This window comes from Equus przewalskii, chromosome 15, assembly GCF_037783145.1.
Source record: "Equus przewalskii isolate Varuska chromosome 15, EquPr2, whole genome shotgun sequence".
NCBI classification, from domain to species: domain Eukaryota; kingdom Metazoa; phylum Chordata; class Mammalia; order Perissodactyla; family Equidae; genus Equus; species Equus przewalskii.
In genome coordinates this window covers 517370-531101 of record NC_091845.1, presented here as the reverse complement: position 1 = coordinate 531101, position 13732 = coordinate 517370, and the positions used below count along the sequence as shown (strand labels likewise).

General features: G+C 56.4%; 1 protein-coding gene across 7 annotated transcripts in view; it reads left to right on the top strand.

Moving 5' to 3' along the window:
- The window catches only part of UROC1 (urocanate hydratase 1), a 52590-nt gene that overhangs the window by 20435 nt on the left and 18423 nt on the right, over positions 1-13732 (top strand). For all 7 annotated transcript variants that reach the window (XM_070576436.1, XM_070576432.1, XM_070576433.1 and 4 more), the window contains 9 exons: positions 2907-2973; positions 3060-3203; positions 4247-4335; positions 6245-6307; positions 6606-6785; positions 7114-7211; positions 7938-8010; positions 9424-9545; positions 11076-11146. In XM_070576436.1, coding sequence (XP_070432537.1) covers positions 2907-2973; positions 3060-3203; positions 4247-4335; positions 6245-6307; positions 6606-6785; positions 7114-7211; positions 7938-8010; positions 9424-9545; positions 11076-11146 — 907 coding nt within the window. The remainder of the gene's footprint in view (positions 1-2906; positions 2974-3059; positions 3204-4246; positions 4336-6244; positions 6308-6605; positions 6786-7113; positions 7212-7937; positions 8011-9423; positions 9546-11075; positions 11147-13732) is intronic.

Here is a 13732-nt window from a genome sequence, read left to right as displayed (position 1 = left end):
ATAATCATAATAATAGTCACCACTGTGTTGTTCCAGGGTTTATAGATGCCATCACATTTAATCCTCTACACAACCCTCTGAACTAGGTACCCTTATTAACCCATCTTGTGGAGGAAGAAACTGAGGCTCAGAAACCCAGGCACTTTTTTGGTTGGTCATAGTTGTTCCTGTTGCTGTTAATATTATTGTGAGGCCTGAAGACCTCTTCTGTACCAAGAGAAGCAGCCGTGCAGTCAGAGGGTCCACATCCTGGCTCCACTGTTGCCTACTGTGACTTCGGGCAGTTGCTGGACTTCTGCTTCGTAGATTCAGGATGGAGGTTTAAAGAGGGTACAGCTGCAGAGTCACACCTGGTTGGCTGCACCTGAGGGATGACCCAGGTGCTGTTGGCACTTGACTAAAGAAAAGATGCAAATCGCCAGTAGAGACAGGAAAAAGTTTGTCTAAGCAATCTGAGAACAACTAAATAAAACAAAGCTTTTTCACTCTCAGGCTGACAAAAAATGAAGCTACAGATGGCACCGAGTGCTGGGGAGGCTGTGGGGAAAACGGCAGTCACAGACTGGGGTGGAGTCTAGGTCAGGACAGCAAGGCCACAGGTGGCCAAGAGGGTCACTTCCAGTGACTGGGGTAAAAGTTCAAAATGGAGAAAATTTGTCCCCACAAATTTACTTCCAAGAGTTATCTTGGGAGCAGCATGCAGCAGGTCACAAAGGATTGAGGCAGAAAGAGTTGACGTCAGTTCCCAGCTCTGCCACGTGTCCCTGTATAACACCAGAACACGGGTCCTGGCCGTAAAGAGGGCATGTTGATGCTCCTGTCTCAGAGAATTGTGTGAGAACTAATGAAATGATAAGATAACACCCTTAGCACCGGAGCATGAAGGGGGCCCTTGGGCACTCCGCTCCAGTGGACACAGGCCCACCAGGGAGCACAGCTCTGGCACGGGCTGGGGGTCTGATGGTTTCACCTGCCCCCGATGGAGGTCTGTTATGTTAGCAGTGTTCTCTTACGTTGTGTGATATTCATACCGAACTCAGTACGTTCGTTTCTTGGTGAGTGCAGAGCTGAAAAGCACAACCGAGGCAGAAGTGGGTGAAGGAAAGGTTTATTGCTTTCACAAGCAATGGAGAACACCAGGGACATTTCTCAAAAGCAGTGTCTCCCTGAGCTCAGTGCCAGTAGAGACGTTGTACACAAGAGTTCTGAGGATAACGGGTTTATTTGCTACAACTGTGTAATGACGGTGCTTAACTAGGGCGCCTGTGTAGTGGGTCAGCAGACCCTCATGCACCAAGTGCAAGGTGACACACCATTACAGAGCAAGTTCCAGGCAACTTTTGGACGCTTGCGGCTGGAGCCTTTTGTAGGGGTTTTGCTGCGTTTCTCTGCAAGATGGCAACATCTGTGAGACCGGTACATCAGCTTCTGAAAAACAGCACATTCAGTTTCTCCTTGTCTGGAAAACATTTGACAGACCATCTCAGTTATTGATGAGATTCTCAGTAACCCTTTCTTTGCCTGGCTCCCCCGTCACAGAAGCAGAGGTTCCAAGTGGACCAGTGCCTTGCCTAAGCTTTGGGACAGGCTTGGCATTCAGACACAGACCTGTGAGAATCAGGGTCCACCCTTGATCCAGAAGAGAGGAGGGGCTGGGGAAAGTTGCTGGGGGGCAGGAGCCCAATAGAGAAGAACAGTGAACTTGAAGTTTACAAGGAAGTCAGCGCTCAAGACTCTCCTTACCTCTGCAGTCCTCTGGGAAGGGTGAAACTCAGGCAAGAGCAAAAGGCTGTCATTCCCGTCACACGGCCCAGATTCCAGTGTTGATGGCTGTCAAGTGATGGGAACAGGCACACTCATGCATTGCTGCTCACAATCCCTCTGAATTTGACGGTATCCATTCATATTTTAAATGTTTGCACTGAGGACCCAGGACCCAGTGCTTCCCGTTTCTGGTTTCTACCCTGGACGGCATGGCCCCTGGGCCCGAGGAGGGGGACAGGAGGTCACTCGCTGCAGTGTTGTTCGTTGTCCGTGTAGCAGAGTTGGAGCCATCCCGATGATCAGTAGGGGAAAGAAGAACATTCTGTGGCTCCTGGTGCTGTGTACTGCGAGCCGTGAAGGCAACGAGCAGGATGTGTGTGTGCTGATGTGCAAAGACCCCCACAGGCGTTGTGTTCAGGGGAAAAACAAGCTTCAGAAACAATACCTACAGAATGAGGCCGTTGATGTGAATAATACTAACAATAATAATAACTCCTCACGCCAAACAGCTCTCTGAATGCCGTTCCCACACAGCACAGTGCACACACCTGAAGAGTGTGGCTCGGAGAGCCCTGACAAGTATGCGTAGCTCGCTCCCCCCTGCTGGCGGGCAGGCTCCCCGAGTGAAGGTCCTTGAGTGGACCCCTGCGGAATGTACTCTTTTTAATGTCTGGCTTCTTCGCTCAGCAGGGTGGCACATGGGAGGGCTCCGTTCTTCTTTGCTGGGTGCATTCCATCATGCTCGCTGGGGTTCATCTTCCTCCTCCTGTGATGGGTGCTTCCCCGTCTCAGGGTTGCTGTGAACGATGGTGTGCGCGTCCTTACGTGGGCACAAGCTTGGAAAGTGCAAGTGCCGGTGCTGGGTCAGGTCACACTGAGCGTGCGGTGATGTGGCTAAGTATTCCCCACTGCAATCCTGCCACTGAGACCACAGCTTCTGAGAGAGCGAAACCTGTTTATAGCAGGTCGAGAGGCCAGAGGGCACCAGGAATGGGGACTGTAGCCTTTTCTAAAATGCTTTTTAAGGAGACTGTACTAATGCATTCTGGGGTAACTAAAAATGAGTTTTCGAGCATCCAAAGTGGGTGACGGGGAGAAGCTGGGCCTGGGCTCACCTCGCTGCTTGCCTTCTCTGTGGTCAGGTATGGCCAGATGACAGCGGGCAGCTATTGCTACATCGGTCCCCAGGGAATCGTCCACGGCACAGTGGTGAGACAGGGGCCGCGTCTGGCCGTCGGGGATGGGAGGTGGACATGCTGGGAGTGGACAGTGAGCGCCCCACTCTCTCCCTGCAGCTCACCGTGTTGAATGCCGGGCGTCGGTATCTGGGCACCGAGGACCTGGCCGGGAAGGTCTTTGTCACCTCTGGGCTGGGCGGCATGAGTGGAGCTCAGGCCAAAGCGGCAGTCATCGTGGGGTGCATTGGCGTGATAGCAGAGGTGAGCCAGTAGGAGGGCCGAGTCTGCTTCCCGCCCACCTCCCCCCATCCTCCTTCCAGAGCCACTCACAGCCTCACCCTCTCTTCTCTCACCCCTCCTCAAAGCCTCCCAGGCTGGGTCCCCACCGCAGCACGCCTGCTGCCCTCGATGTGCCCCCACCTTCCCTGGCCTGTTGATGCCCCCATGACACTGACCTTCTGTGGGCACCACTTCCCTTTTCCACCACATCCCTGGAATGTAGGTGGGAGTTAGTAAATGTTTGAAAATAAATGAACACAGACTCCCCCAACTCAGACAGTCCCCATTCGGTGGGGAAGGTGACACGTCGCCGTCTGCTGGGGGCGAGGGCAGGTGGCTTTCCTTCAGGGCTCTCAGCTTTCATTGGTAGTGCCAAGGAGAGGAAGGGAAGCAGGAAGAGGAGGTGAGTGGCTCTGAGGAAAGCCTCTGATACACACCAGTGTGATTTGCTCTTAGTTAATACTAAACCTGTGACATATGTAGCTGTACTTGTTTGGAGCCCATTTGGCTGCAGCTAGCAAAAAACTGAACTAGGCAGCTTACACAAATAGTTTTATTTTTCTCATGTAACCAGCGGTGCTGGCATTGGTTCAGCAGCTCAGTGATGTCAGGGCCAACATCTCTAAATTCTCTTGAGCTTCCTTCATGGATACAAAATGGCTGCTTCAGCCCCAGCCATCCCATCTATATTCAAGACAGGAAGAAGGGAGAAGGGGAAGTGCCAGCTATGGCTGACTCTATTTTAGCAGAAAAATAATGTCTTAGAAATTCCTTCTTTTATGTCATTGGTCAATCTACAAGGGAGGCTGGAAACAGTGGGAAGGACAGTTGTGATTAGCTGGGACATGGTTCATCTCCTGGGACTGAGCACAGTGTCAGTCTGAACAAAATCCAAGTTCTGTTGATAAGGAAGGCAGTGACTGTTAAAAAGTGGTGATCTACATGGGGCCTGGCACCTGCCTAGAGGAGGGTGACACACTCAGGGGTGACTAGTCACTGGGTGGCCCTGTGTCTCATGGTCCCAGGTGGATAGAGCAGCCCTCATGAAACGCCACAAGCAAGGCTGGCTGATGGAGGTAGCCGACAGCTTGGACCACTGCATTCGAAGACTCAGGTACAACAACCGATGTGAGGTCGAAAGTGGGGACCCGGAGGCTGAGCTGTCTCGTGTGGCTGTTCAGTGCCTGACACCCGGCCACCGGTGGGCACCACACCAAGTGATACTCAGGTCGTACAGGAGAAGCATTGGGGGAGGGTCTTCTCCATGTCTGTTTCTTGCTGGTCCGTATTGCCAGTGCATAGGAAACCCCTGGGTCTGCAGATTTGTGGTGAGACACTGGGTTCCAAGAGATTTTCAGTCACTCTCTTGGTGTTCCCACAGTTCTGCACGATATTCAGCCACAGTTCTGCACAGAATGTGTCCTGTTTCTCCCTGCTGTGGCCTCAGTGCCAGCCCGGACACACCACATAGCATGTGCCCGTCTCACCTGCTGGGGGGCATGAGCCTTTGAATGGTGGAGCTTTTCCTCAGCGGGACCCCTCAGGTTCCTCCCCATTTAGGCTGGGGTGTCTGTGCCACATCAGAGGCAGCGTTTCCCTCCTCGCTGATGTCTCCTGAGGTATTTTAGTGGGAATGGGGGGCAACTGGCTGGGAGCTGCCACCCAGATGCGATTTGTGAAGCGCCCTCTCGGCTCACTTGCTAGCAGACCTGGGTCCCGCGGGGAAGGCCACCGCCGCACAGCCACGCTTAGAACCCGGGGCTTCGAAGGGGGTTTGTATGAAATGTCAAAATGCACACTGAAGACTGGGTACTATTTTGACATAGATCTATCTAAAATATCACTTTGACTACATTGCTCTCAGCTGACTCTTCATCAATTATGGGAGAAATTCCAAACTCCTGGTGTGGCGTCGAAGGGTCCGGCCTCATCTGGCTCCTATGTCTGTTAATGCTGTTTAGCATCCTGAAAACACACACACACTTGCACACTGTCACACACACACACATACATACACATGTACACTCATTCCTACATATGCCCACTTTCACACACATGCACACACACACACATGTACACACATACATACTCAACATGCATACGCTCTCACACACACTTCCAACCGCTCTGATATTTTTGTCATCTCTAAATATCTCTCTTCCATCTGCCTTCTCCCTCTTGTAGCTCACACAAAGTTTGGGCCAGCTTAATTCCTGCTGTCTCTCACACACACAACAAAATCACTTCAAGTCAGTTTAACAAACTGCCTTAAGCAGCCTGTCGTCGCACGTCTGCTCCCTGAGCTGCGGAACACACACTTGGGGATGGAGTGAGGCTCCGGGGCCCCGTCCCTGTGCTGGCCCTTCGGCTGGGATGCAGTCCTCATCCAGCTCGGCACGGTCTGGGGGCCCGCTCACTGCTCTGGGACTCGGTGCCTTTTCCTGCTTCGTCGTCCTTGCGCTCTTGGGAGAGGAGCGTGCCTGGCCTCCTCCGCCAAGCTTGGGCTCAGTCACTTTGCATCTTAAGCAGGTGCCATGCCACCTCATTGACTGCTTTCTGACACCTCTGATACCTGTGACGGCTTTTATATGTTCAAATCTCTTCCCCCAAATATGTTTCACATTTTTGTCCTTTTATTTTTCCAAGTAATGTTTGGAATCATCTTTAATGACATCTACAATTTGAGGATCACCTTGAGTGAGTTCTAGAAAGATCTCCCAGAGCCCTAATAGCAATAGCCCTAGTTCTGTGAATCTCCTCATCGTCCTTGTGCGAGGGTTGTCCCACTGTTGTGTCGGTTCTCCTGTCTGGGGCAGTCGAGACCGTGGCCCTTACAGTCAGCGTCCTCAGATGGCATGCCTCATCAGTGCCTGCACCTCAGGCCCTGCCCTCCACTTGCACACAGTACTTTCGGGGGTCCTCTGGGTTTCCTGTAATCTGGCCAGCTTGGTGCCCCCTGTATGTGGGGGGCAGCTGTGGGCAGGTGTGATGGGAACATCTGTCCTGCTTGTATCCCCTTCTAGGGAAGCAAGGAGAAGGAAGGAGGTGCTCAGCCTTGGTTACCATGGCAATGTGGTGGATCTTTGGTAAGTGGGGGTATGGCATCGGCAGCCTAGAGGACCCCAGGTGAACCTCCCCCTCTGGCCAAGGTCTTCAGGGCGGCCAGTACTCCTGGGACACAAAGCTTCAAGTGTCAGTTCACGGCAGCTTCTCTGCCCGGCCCGGCAGTCTCCCCAGCAGAATTCTTTGTTGGGGGGATGCAGGATTAGCCTCAGCTTGCTGCAGGTCTTGTGGGCTGCAAAATGTGCTGCAGGCCAGAGGGTGCCCGCCCCTGCCCCCAGCAGGTGCCACCTGGGAATCACCACCCACCCTGCATCTCCCCAGGGAGCGCCTGGTCCACGAACTGGATACCACAGGGGAGCTCTTGGTGGACTTGGGTTCAGACCAGACGTCCTGCCACAACCCGTTCAATGGCGGCTACTACCCTGTGCAGCTGGGCTTCACAGAGGCCCAGAGCCTCCTGGCCTCCAACCCAGCTGCATTCAAGGCCCTGGTCCAGGAAAGGTGCGCTGGCCGTGGGCTGCTCAGGGGGTGGGTGTGGGCCTGGGGTACGGGCGCAGAGTCGGGGAAGCACGCACGGCCGGCAGGAGCTTTTGGACTGAGCATTTCTGGCCTCCACCTGGTTCTCCAGCGGCCAGCTGTGTGGCCTTGGGCAAGACCCTTAATCCCTCTGAGCCTCTGTTTCCACCTCTGTCAGACGAGGTGGAAGTCAGCAGAACTGCCTGAGCTCCATGGGGTGGGGCTCTGGGATGACAGAGGTGGGACAGAGAGGGCCAGCTCTCAGAGCCTCACTGGTGGGCAGAGCTGACCACTGGCCACCGGTCTGTTGCAGCCTGAGGAGGCAAGTCTCAGCCATCAACAGGCTGGCCAAGGAGAACTTCTTCTTCTGGGACTATGGCAACGCCTTCCTCTTGGAGGCCCAGAGAGCAGGTGAGAGGAGAATTGAGGCTGGGTGAGGGGGCCCCAGCCTCCCTGGCTGGGAGGGGCCAAGATGCTGGCACTGGGCAAGCTGCCCTCTCTCCAGCCAGGTGTGGCTGGTACGTGCCTGGGGGAGGCGGGGACCACGGCATGCAGGTTCCACTGTGCCCCTGCCCAGGCCTTCTGGAAGCTGGCCCCGCTAAGTCTTTGGCCTCACTGGGCCTTGGTTTCTCTATTTGCTTTAAGAACAACGGAAAGCACCATGGGCAGAGCAGGTGCGATGCTTGGGTATAAGGAAAAAAGTGCAAGAAAATGCACTTTTACTGTTCCGTGATGGAAACTTCTTTCTGTAAAACAGGTGAATCATTCATGGAGGGTAAAGTTCAAAAGGTACAAAAGATAGACAGTGGGAAGTCTCCCTCCCGGCCTGTGTCTGGCACCAGCTCCCTCGTGGAGTCTTTGGCCTCTGGAGTGCCTGTGTGGATGCGAGGCAGATGGAGGGGCAGAGGCAGCCATGCCCCGTGCAGTGTGCACAGAGGGCAGCGTGCCCTTGCTCTCTCTCTCCTCCTTATACCTCGACAGAGATGGGTGGTGCTTCCCTGTCGGGACAGGGTGCTCCGTGGTCCTTCCTCAGGCCTTTGTTAAATCACCCTCTGGATGGTGGCATATGTCCTACCTTGGGGGGCCTGCCAGCCCTCGGCCCCTCCAGGTGATTCTGGGCGGGGCCTCTGTCCACAGGAGCCGACGTGGAGAAGAAAGGCGCCCGTAAGACAGAATTCCGCTACCCCTCGTATGTCCAGCACATCATGGGGTAGGTGATGGGGCCCCTCCCAGCATCCTGGGCCTGGACATTCGGGTCGGGCAAGCCGCCCCCTCTGACCACAGCTGGGGTCGTGCACTAAGGCCTTTGCTCAGCAGTAGAGTGGCCACCACACCAGGTCACAGGGCTTCCACCACAAAATGCAGGTGAAGAGAAGCTGAAACCCTCAGTGACCTGGTACAGGGCCTCAGGGAGAGAGCAAGGAGGCTGGGGGCGCCAGCCGAGGTCACTTCCTGGTGAACACCCCAACCTCTGTGTACCTTGAGTGCTGCATCCACATTGCTGCCCATCTCGTGGCCACAGCCGCAGGCTCCGAGCAGGCAGCTGGCGGCTCAGTCCATGAAGGCCAAGACTTTGAAGCCTGTGTGCCCCCCTGGCCTCTCGGGCAGGTCTGGAGAGACCAGCGGCCCAGGACACGGAGGGAGGAGTGGGCAGTGCCCAAGGGGCTGGGCTGAGGGTGGAGGTGTCAACGCCAAGCCAAGCAACCTAGGCTTAAGCAACACAGACGCGCAGGGGGCAGGGGGGAAGGGGGCGGAGGGGGAGGTGGGGGGTCGGCAGCTTCACGATGCTGTTGGAAGGTTGGCGAGCCCTCGCATGCACCAGGTGGGCAAGAGGGCGGGAGGGAGGGAGACCAAAACGCCTCCTTCTCAGGCTCACTGGGGGTGGGGAGGCAGAGCCATGTGGGCGCCAGCCACAGGGGCAGGGGCAGCTGGGGTGTCTCTGAGGAGGGAGGCAGGAAGGTAGCCTGCAAGGGGGCTGGTGAGCATGGGAGGCCAGGGACGCCCAGGCTGCTGCACCCTCTGCTCGAGGTCCCCTGGAAGGCCAGGTCCCCTGGGAAGGTCAGGTCCCTGAGAGGGTCAGGCCCCTGGGAAGGTCAGGTTCCCCGGGAAGGTCAGTCCCCTGGGAAGGCCAGGTCCCCACTTTCACTTTTCTCCCAACTATTTAGTTTTACTTGACTGATTTTTAGGTTGTCTGTAACAGCAGTTTAAGGACATTTCTGCTCGTGTCCCAGGTCCCTGCTCCGGCAGCTAGAGATGGTGCAGCTCTGAGACGGGGGGCAGAGGGCTAGAGGGAAAGGGAACACTGAGGGGGCTGAGGGGGGCACTGAGGTCACGAAGGGGCTAAGGGGAGGGAGGGGGCCTGTGGCAGGCAGGGCCTCCGCAGCTTCCTGTCCAATAAATGGCTTAGGGACTTCCAGTAACAATTCTAGATGTGGAAGCTCCCACTTCACTACACATGCCCACATGCTACGCACCCCAGCACACGCCCACTTCACACACAGCCTTCACCCCACTCAGTTCTGGAGCATCTGCTGGCCTCCCCTCCCTGGATCGTGGTGAGCCTGGCCAGGGGGTGCAACCAGCTTGGGAAGCCCCAGAGTGATAAGGCACTTTGTCTTTGCAGGGACATATTCTCCCAAGGATTCGGGCCTTTCCGCTGGGTATGCACGTCAGGGGACCCCCAGGACCTGGCGGTCACGGACCAGCTGGCTGTGTCTGTGCTGGAGGCGGCCATTGCTGGCGGAGGTAGGGCTGTGGGCTGGGAGGTGCTTTTGGCAGCCAGCAGTGCAGGCGGTTGTCCTTGCCCCTCTCCACCCCCCGACTTCTCCGCTGTCCCCTGCCTGTGGGCGCAGGAGCATGCAGCCTCAGGGGGGTGCCACCAGTGGTGCTTCTGGGTCTTTGCGGCTGCTCTCTGTGCCCCGTCTGTGCCGTGGCCTTCACTGCCCCCAGCCCCCTCCGCTTTCCTCGCCAGGGCTCGTCCAGTGCATCTCTGGTTTCTCTGACATGGAACGCTGGCTCTGCGTCCGCATGGGGACGGCAGTGGCGGGCCACGTCCGCCTGCCCCCTCGGTTAGCCGCGGTCCCTTCTCGTGGGGTGGGTTTGCAGTGTCTCTGATCCGGGGAGGGGAGAGGCGCTTCCTGGGGGACGCTTCCTCGCCGTCAGGGCTCCTGCTGGCTCGCTGCAGCTCTGCCTCGGTCCAGGAGGCTTCTCTCCCTGTCTCTGTGCGGGTCGGCCAGCCTTTGCTGTCATTTTACATCCCCAGGGGCCATTTTTGCATCCAGGTGCCTTGGGCCGGGGGTCAGGGCTGCGGAGCCAGGCTGGGGGGTGCGGGGGAGGAGCTGGCGGGGCGCCTCTGGGCAGGAGGGAAGTGGCCTTTGCTTGGAAATCTGGTCAGAGGCCTCGCAAGTTTCCTGGTGTTAGAACCGCTGCACGGCCCTCGGCAGGTGGTGGCGGGTGGCCAGCGGCCGCCCTCCGGCAGGGTCCTCTGCGCCGGGCACATGCTCCCGGAGTGGCTGCTCTCGAGGGGGCTCCACTGGAGCAGCAGCAGTGTTTCCACCAGGCAGGAACCTTGTAGCACAGGTCCTGGTATAAGAGAGTAAAGGAATTAAGATGTGACGACTTGTGAGCGTTACCTTCATTTTTAATAAAAGCTTTTTAAAGTGTAAGTTTATTTAGTTGAAATTTTAACCACTGGCTCACACAATTCCTGAAGGTTTAATGCCTGCTCTCCTCCCCCGTGCCCTCCGTTCCTTAGCCGACTGGCTGGTCTTACTGAGATAAGCCAAGCTCCTTCCCACCTCAGGGCCTTTACACTTGCTATTCCCTCTGCCTTGAATGCTGTTCCCTCAGATCTTCATGTAGCCGATTTCTCCTTAGCATTTAGGACGTCGCTTGACTGTCACCTCCTCAGAGAGGCCTTTGGTCCCCTTCCCCCCATGCTAGTGACGCCCTCACTGCACTCTTATCTTCTTCATGACCCATGGAAGTCTTTGTTCCCAGTGCCTGGCGCATGGTAGGCCCTCGATAGCTGTTTGTGGAGGGAATGAGGGTACCAGTCAGTGCATTAATTCACGTGACCGTGGGCATCGCTGGGTCCAGGAGGCGAATGGCCTGGTGTGGTGCTGGGGATGGGGTCTCCCTGACCCGCTGTCTGGGCTCCAGTGATGGGTGCAGAACAGGTGGCTGCGCCAAGCAGCCTGCGAGAGGGAGGGTCTGCGCCCCCCGCCACGGGGCGGAGGCCCCTGTGCCATGCCATCCCTCCCTCTCCCCTTGCAGTGAACCCGGCGGTGAGGCTGCAGTATGTGGACAACATCCGCTGGATCCGGGAGGCCGCCAGGCACCAGCTGGTGAGGGCTCAGCCTTGGGGGAGGCAGGGCTGGGCCCCCGGAGAGGGTGTCTACACGTCCCATGAGACTGCTTAGGCGGCAGCCCCATCAGCCTCATAGGAGGTGGCAGCAGCCACCTCGCCACGGGGCCACTGGACAAAGAAGCCCAGGGCCTTTCAGAAGGTGGCCTGGGGCTCTGGGGCAGCGACCAGGGTCAGTTAGGTCGTTCTTCACGCAGTTACTCCACAAATAGTGCTCTCTCAAGAGGTGGCCCCTGCAGGACCCTGGAGCCAGGCCTCCTGGCCTCTCAGCTGTGTGACCTGGGGTGAGTGGCTCAGCCTCTCTGAGCCTCCCACCTCATCTGTGCAATGAGATGCTGTGATGGCACATGCACTCTGGCTGTGGGGGTGAGCTTGGAGCAGGCCCTCTGTGGCAGTTGGTGCATCAGGCACAGCCGGGGCCCGGGTTGGGCAGACAGACGTGCCTGCTGCTTCATTTCTGTGGCTGTGAGTGTGCGCATGAATCAGGGTGACGTGGGCTGGAGGCTGCTGTGTACAGACCAGGCAGAAAGGTGTCTCTGAGGAGCTGACTCGTGGGTTCAGGTCTCAATGCTGGGGTTTGGGGAGTCAGGAAGCAGCTGTGTGACTGGCACCAGAGGCAGAGGGACCAGCCAAGTCACAGCCCTGAGGTGGCAGCGGGCTTGCTGTACCAGAACGAGAAACGGGCTTGTGGCTCACACATGTTCGGCAACAGAACCCAGTAGCCCCACGCTGCCACCACGTCTGGACTAGTGGCTCCTTGGCTGGGCCCTGGGCTGGGAGGGGACTGCCTTGAGCACTGCCCCCTTTCCTGGGCTTCTGTGCTCCAACAGCATCCACCCAAATGGCTGTCCTCCTCGCCCCCTGCCTCGCACGTGTGTTTCAGCCGCAAAACCCCTGTGCCAACGGTGTTTCTGTGGCCAGCCAAGTCGGAGACGCCCAAGGCCCCGGCTGCCGACTTGAGGGCTTGGGGCCCAGGGAGGAGGACGCGGCTGGTCCAGAGCAGGGCCTGGAGGGGAGAGCAGCACCCTGCCTTGTGGGCGGGGCTCCAGCTCCCGGAAGAAGGGCTGCCAGGTGGTCGTGCCAGGTGGCTATGCGGTCAGGACTTGTGCCGTGGCCAGCTGGGCACTGCCGCGAGGGCCATAAGCAGGTCTCTGTCCTTGTGTCTAAGTTCATTTATTCAGAGATTGGGTTCTCCTGCTTGTTTCATGTTGCTCTTTCTCTTGTGAAAAATGGTCATCGCAGAAGGTCATCCTTTGTACAAATTTTAGTTGAGTTTCTTTAATGTATGCTCTTGCCAAAGCTGCAATCCTGTGTCAGTTCCTCCTCAGTTTTCTTTTTCTGGATTGAAGAAATCTGAGAATTTCTGCAGTGCTGAGGTATAGTATGGTTTTTCCAAAAAGGGCCTGAGGCCGCTGGTGTGAGTACACTAGGGCCGTGGGAGAGAAAGGCACGAGGAAGTAAGCAGCAGCCGGCTGACCGCTGACGACGTGGCGGGGACCAAGCTCTCGCTTCAGGCTGCTGGTCAGGCGCAAGGCTGGCTCCACCACGCTCCTGCCTCCTCACCCCTTCCTGCACCAGCTGGCCAGGCAGCTGAGGGAAGCACCTGCAACCTTTTTGGAGAATCCAGGGTTTCTGAGCCTCAGCACTACTGACATTTGGGACCAGATAATTCTTTTTTTTTTTTTTCAAACGTGGTAAAATAATATTAACATAAAATTTACCATCGTACCCATTTTTAAGGTACAGCTCAGTGGCATTAAGTACATTTACATTCTGTGCAGCCATCACTGCCGTCCATCCTCAGAACGCTTCCATCTTCCCCAGCTGAAGCTCATCCCCATTAAACACCAACTCCCCACCCCCTCCCCAGCCCCTGGCAGCCCCCATTCTACTTTCTGTCTCTATGGATTTGATTTCTCTAGGGGCCTCACGTAAGTGGAATCATACGGTATTTGTCCTCTTGTGACTGGTTTATATCATTTAGCATAATGTCCTCAAGGTCCATCCGCGTTGTCGCAGGTGTCAGAATCTCCCTCCTTTTTCAGGCTGAATCATATTCCGTTGTATGGACAGGCCACTTTGTGTTTATGCATTTATCCATTGATGGACACTTGGGTTGCTCCCGCCTGTTGGCTGCTGTGAATAATGCTGCTATGGACGTGGTGTACAGATGTCTCTTCGAGTCCCTGGGGGCTGGATAATTCTTTGTCATGGGGGCCTTTGTAGGATGTTGAGCAGCATCCCTGTCCATGCCAGCAGCACCCAGATGTGTCTCCAGTCATTGCCAGATGCCGTTCTGGTTGAGGACCGTTGTGCTGCACAGTGACTCCTTTTCATTTGCTGAAGCCTTTCTTTCTTGGGAGCTGTGCCTCGCCCTCCAGGAGTGCTGTGTCCTGGTGGTTGAGTGCGTAGGTGCTCAGCCCTGCCACCTCCCGGCTGGGTGACTCTGGGCTGGTTGCTCTGCCCCTCTGGGCCCCAGTTTCCTCACCTGTAAAATGGAGCCTACCATGAGGGTAACAGCATCTTCCTCATAACGCTCACAAATGCGTGAGTGTAAGTTCCTGGA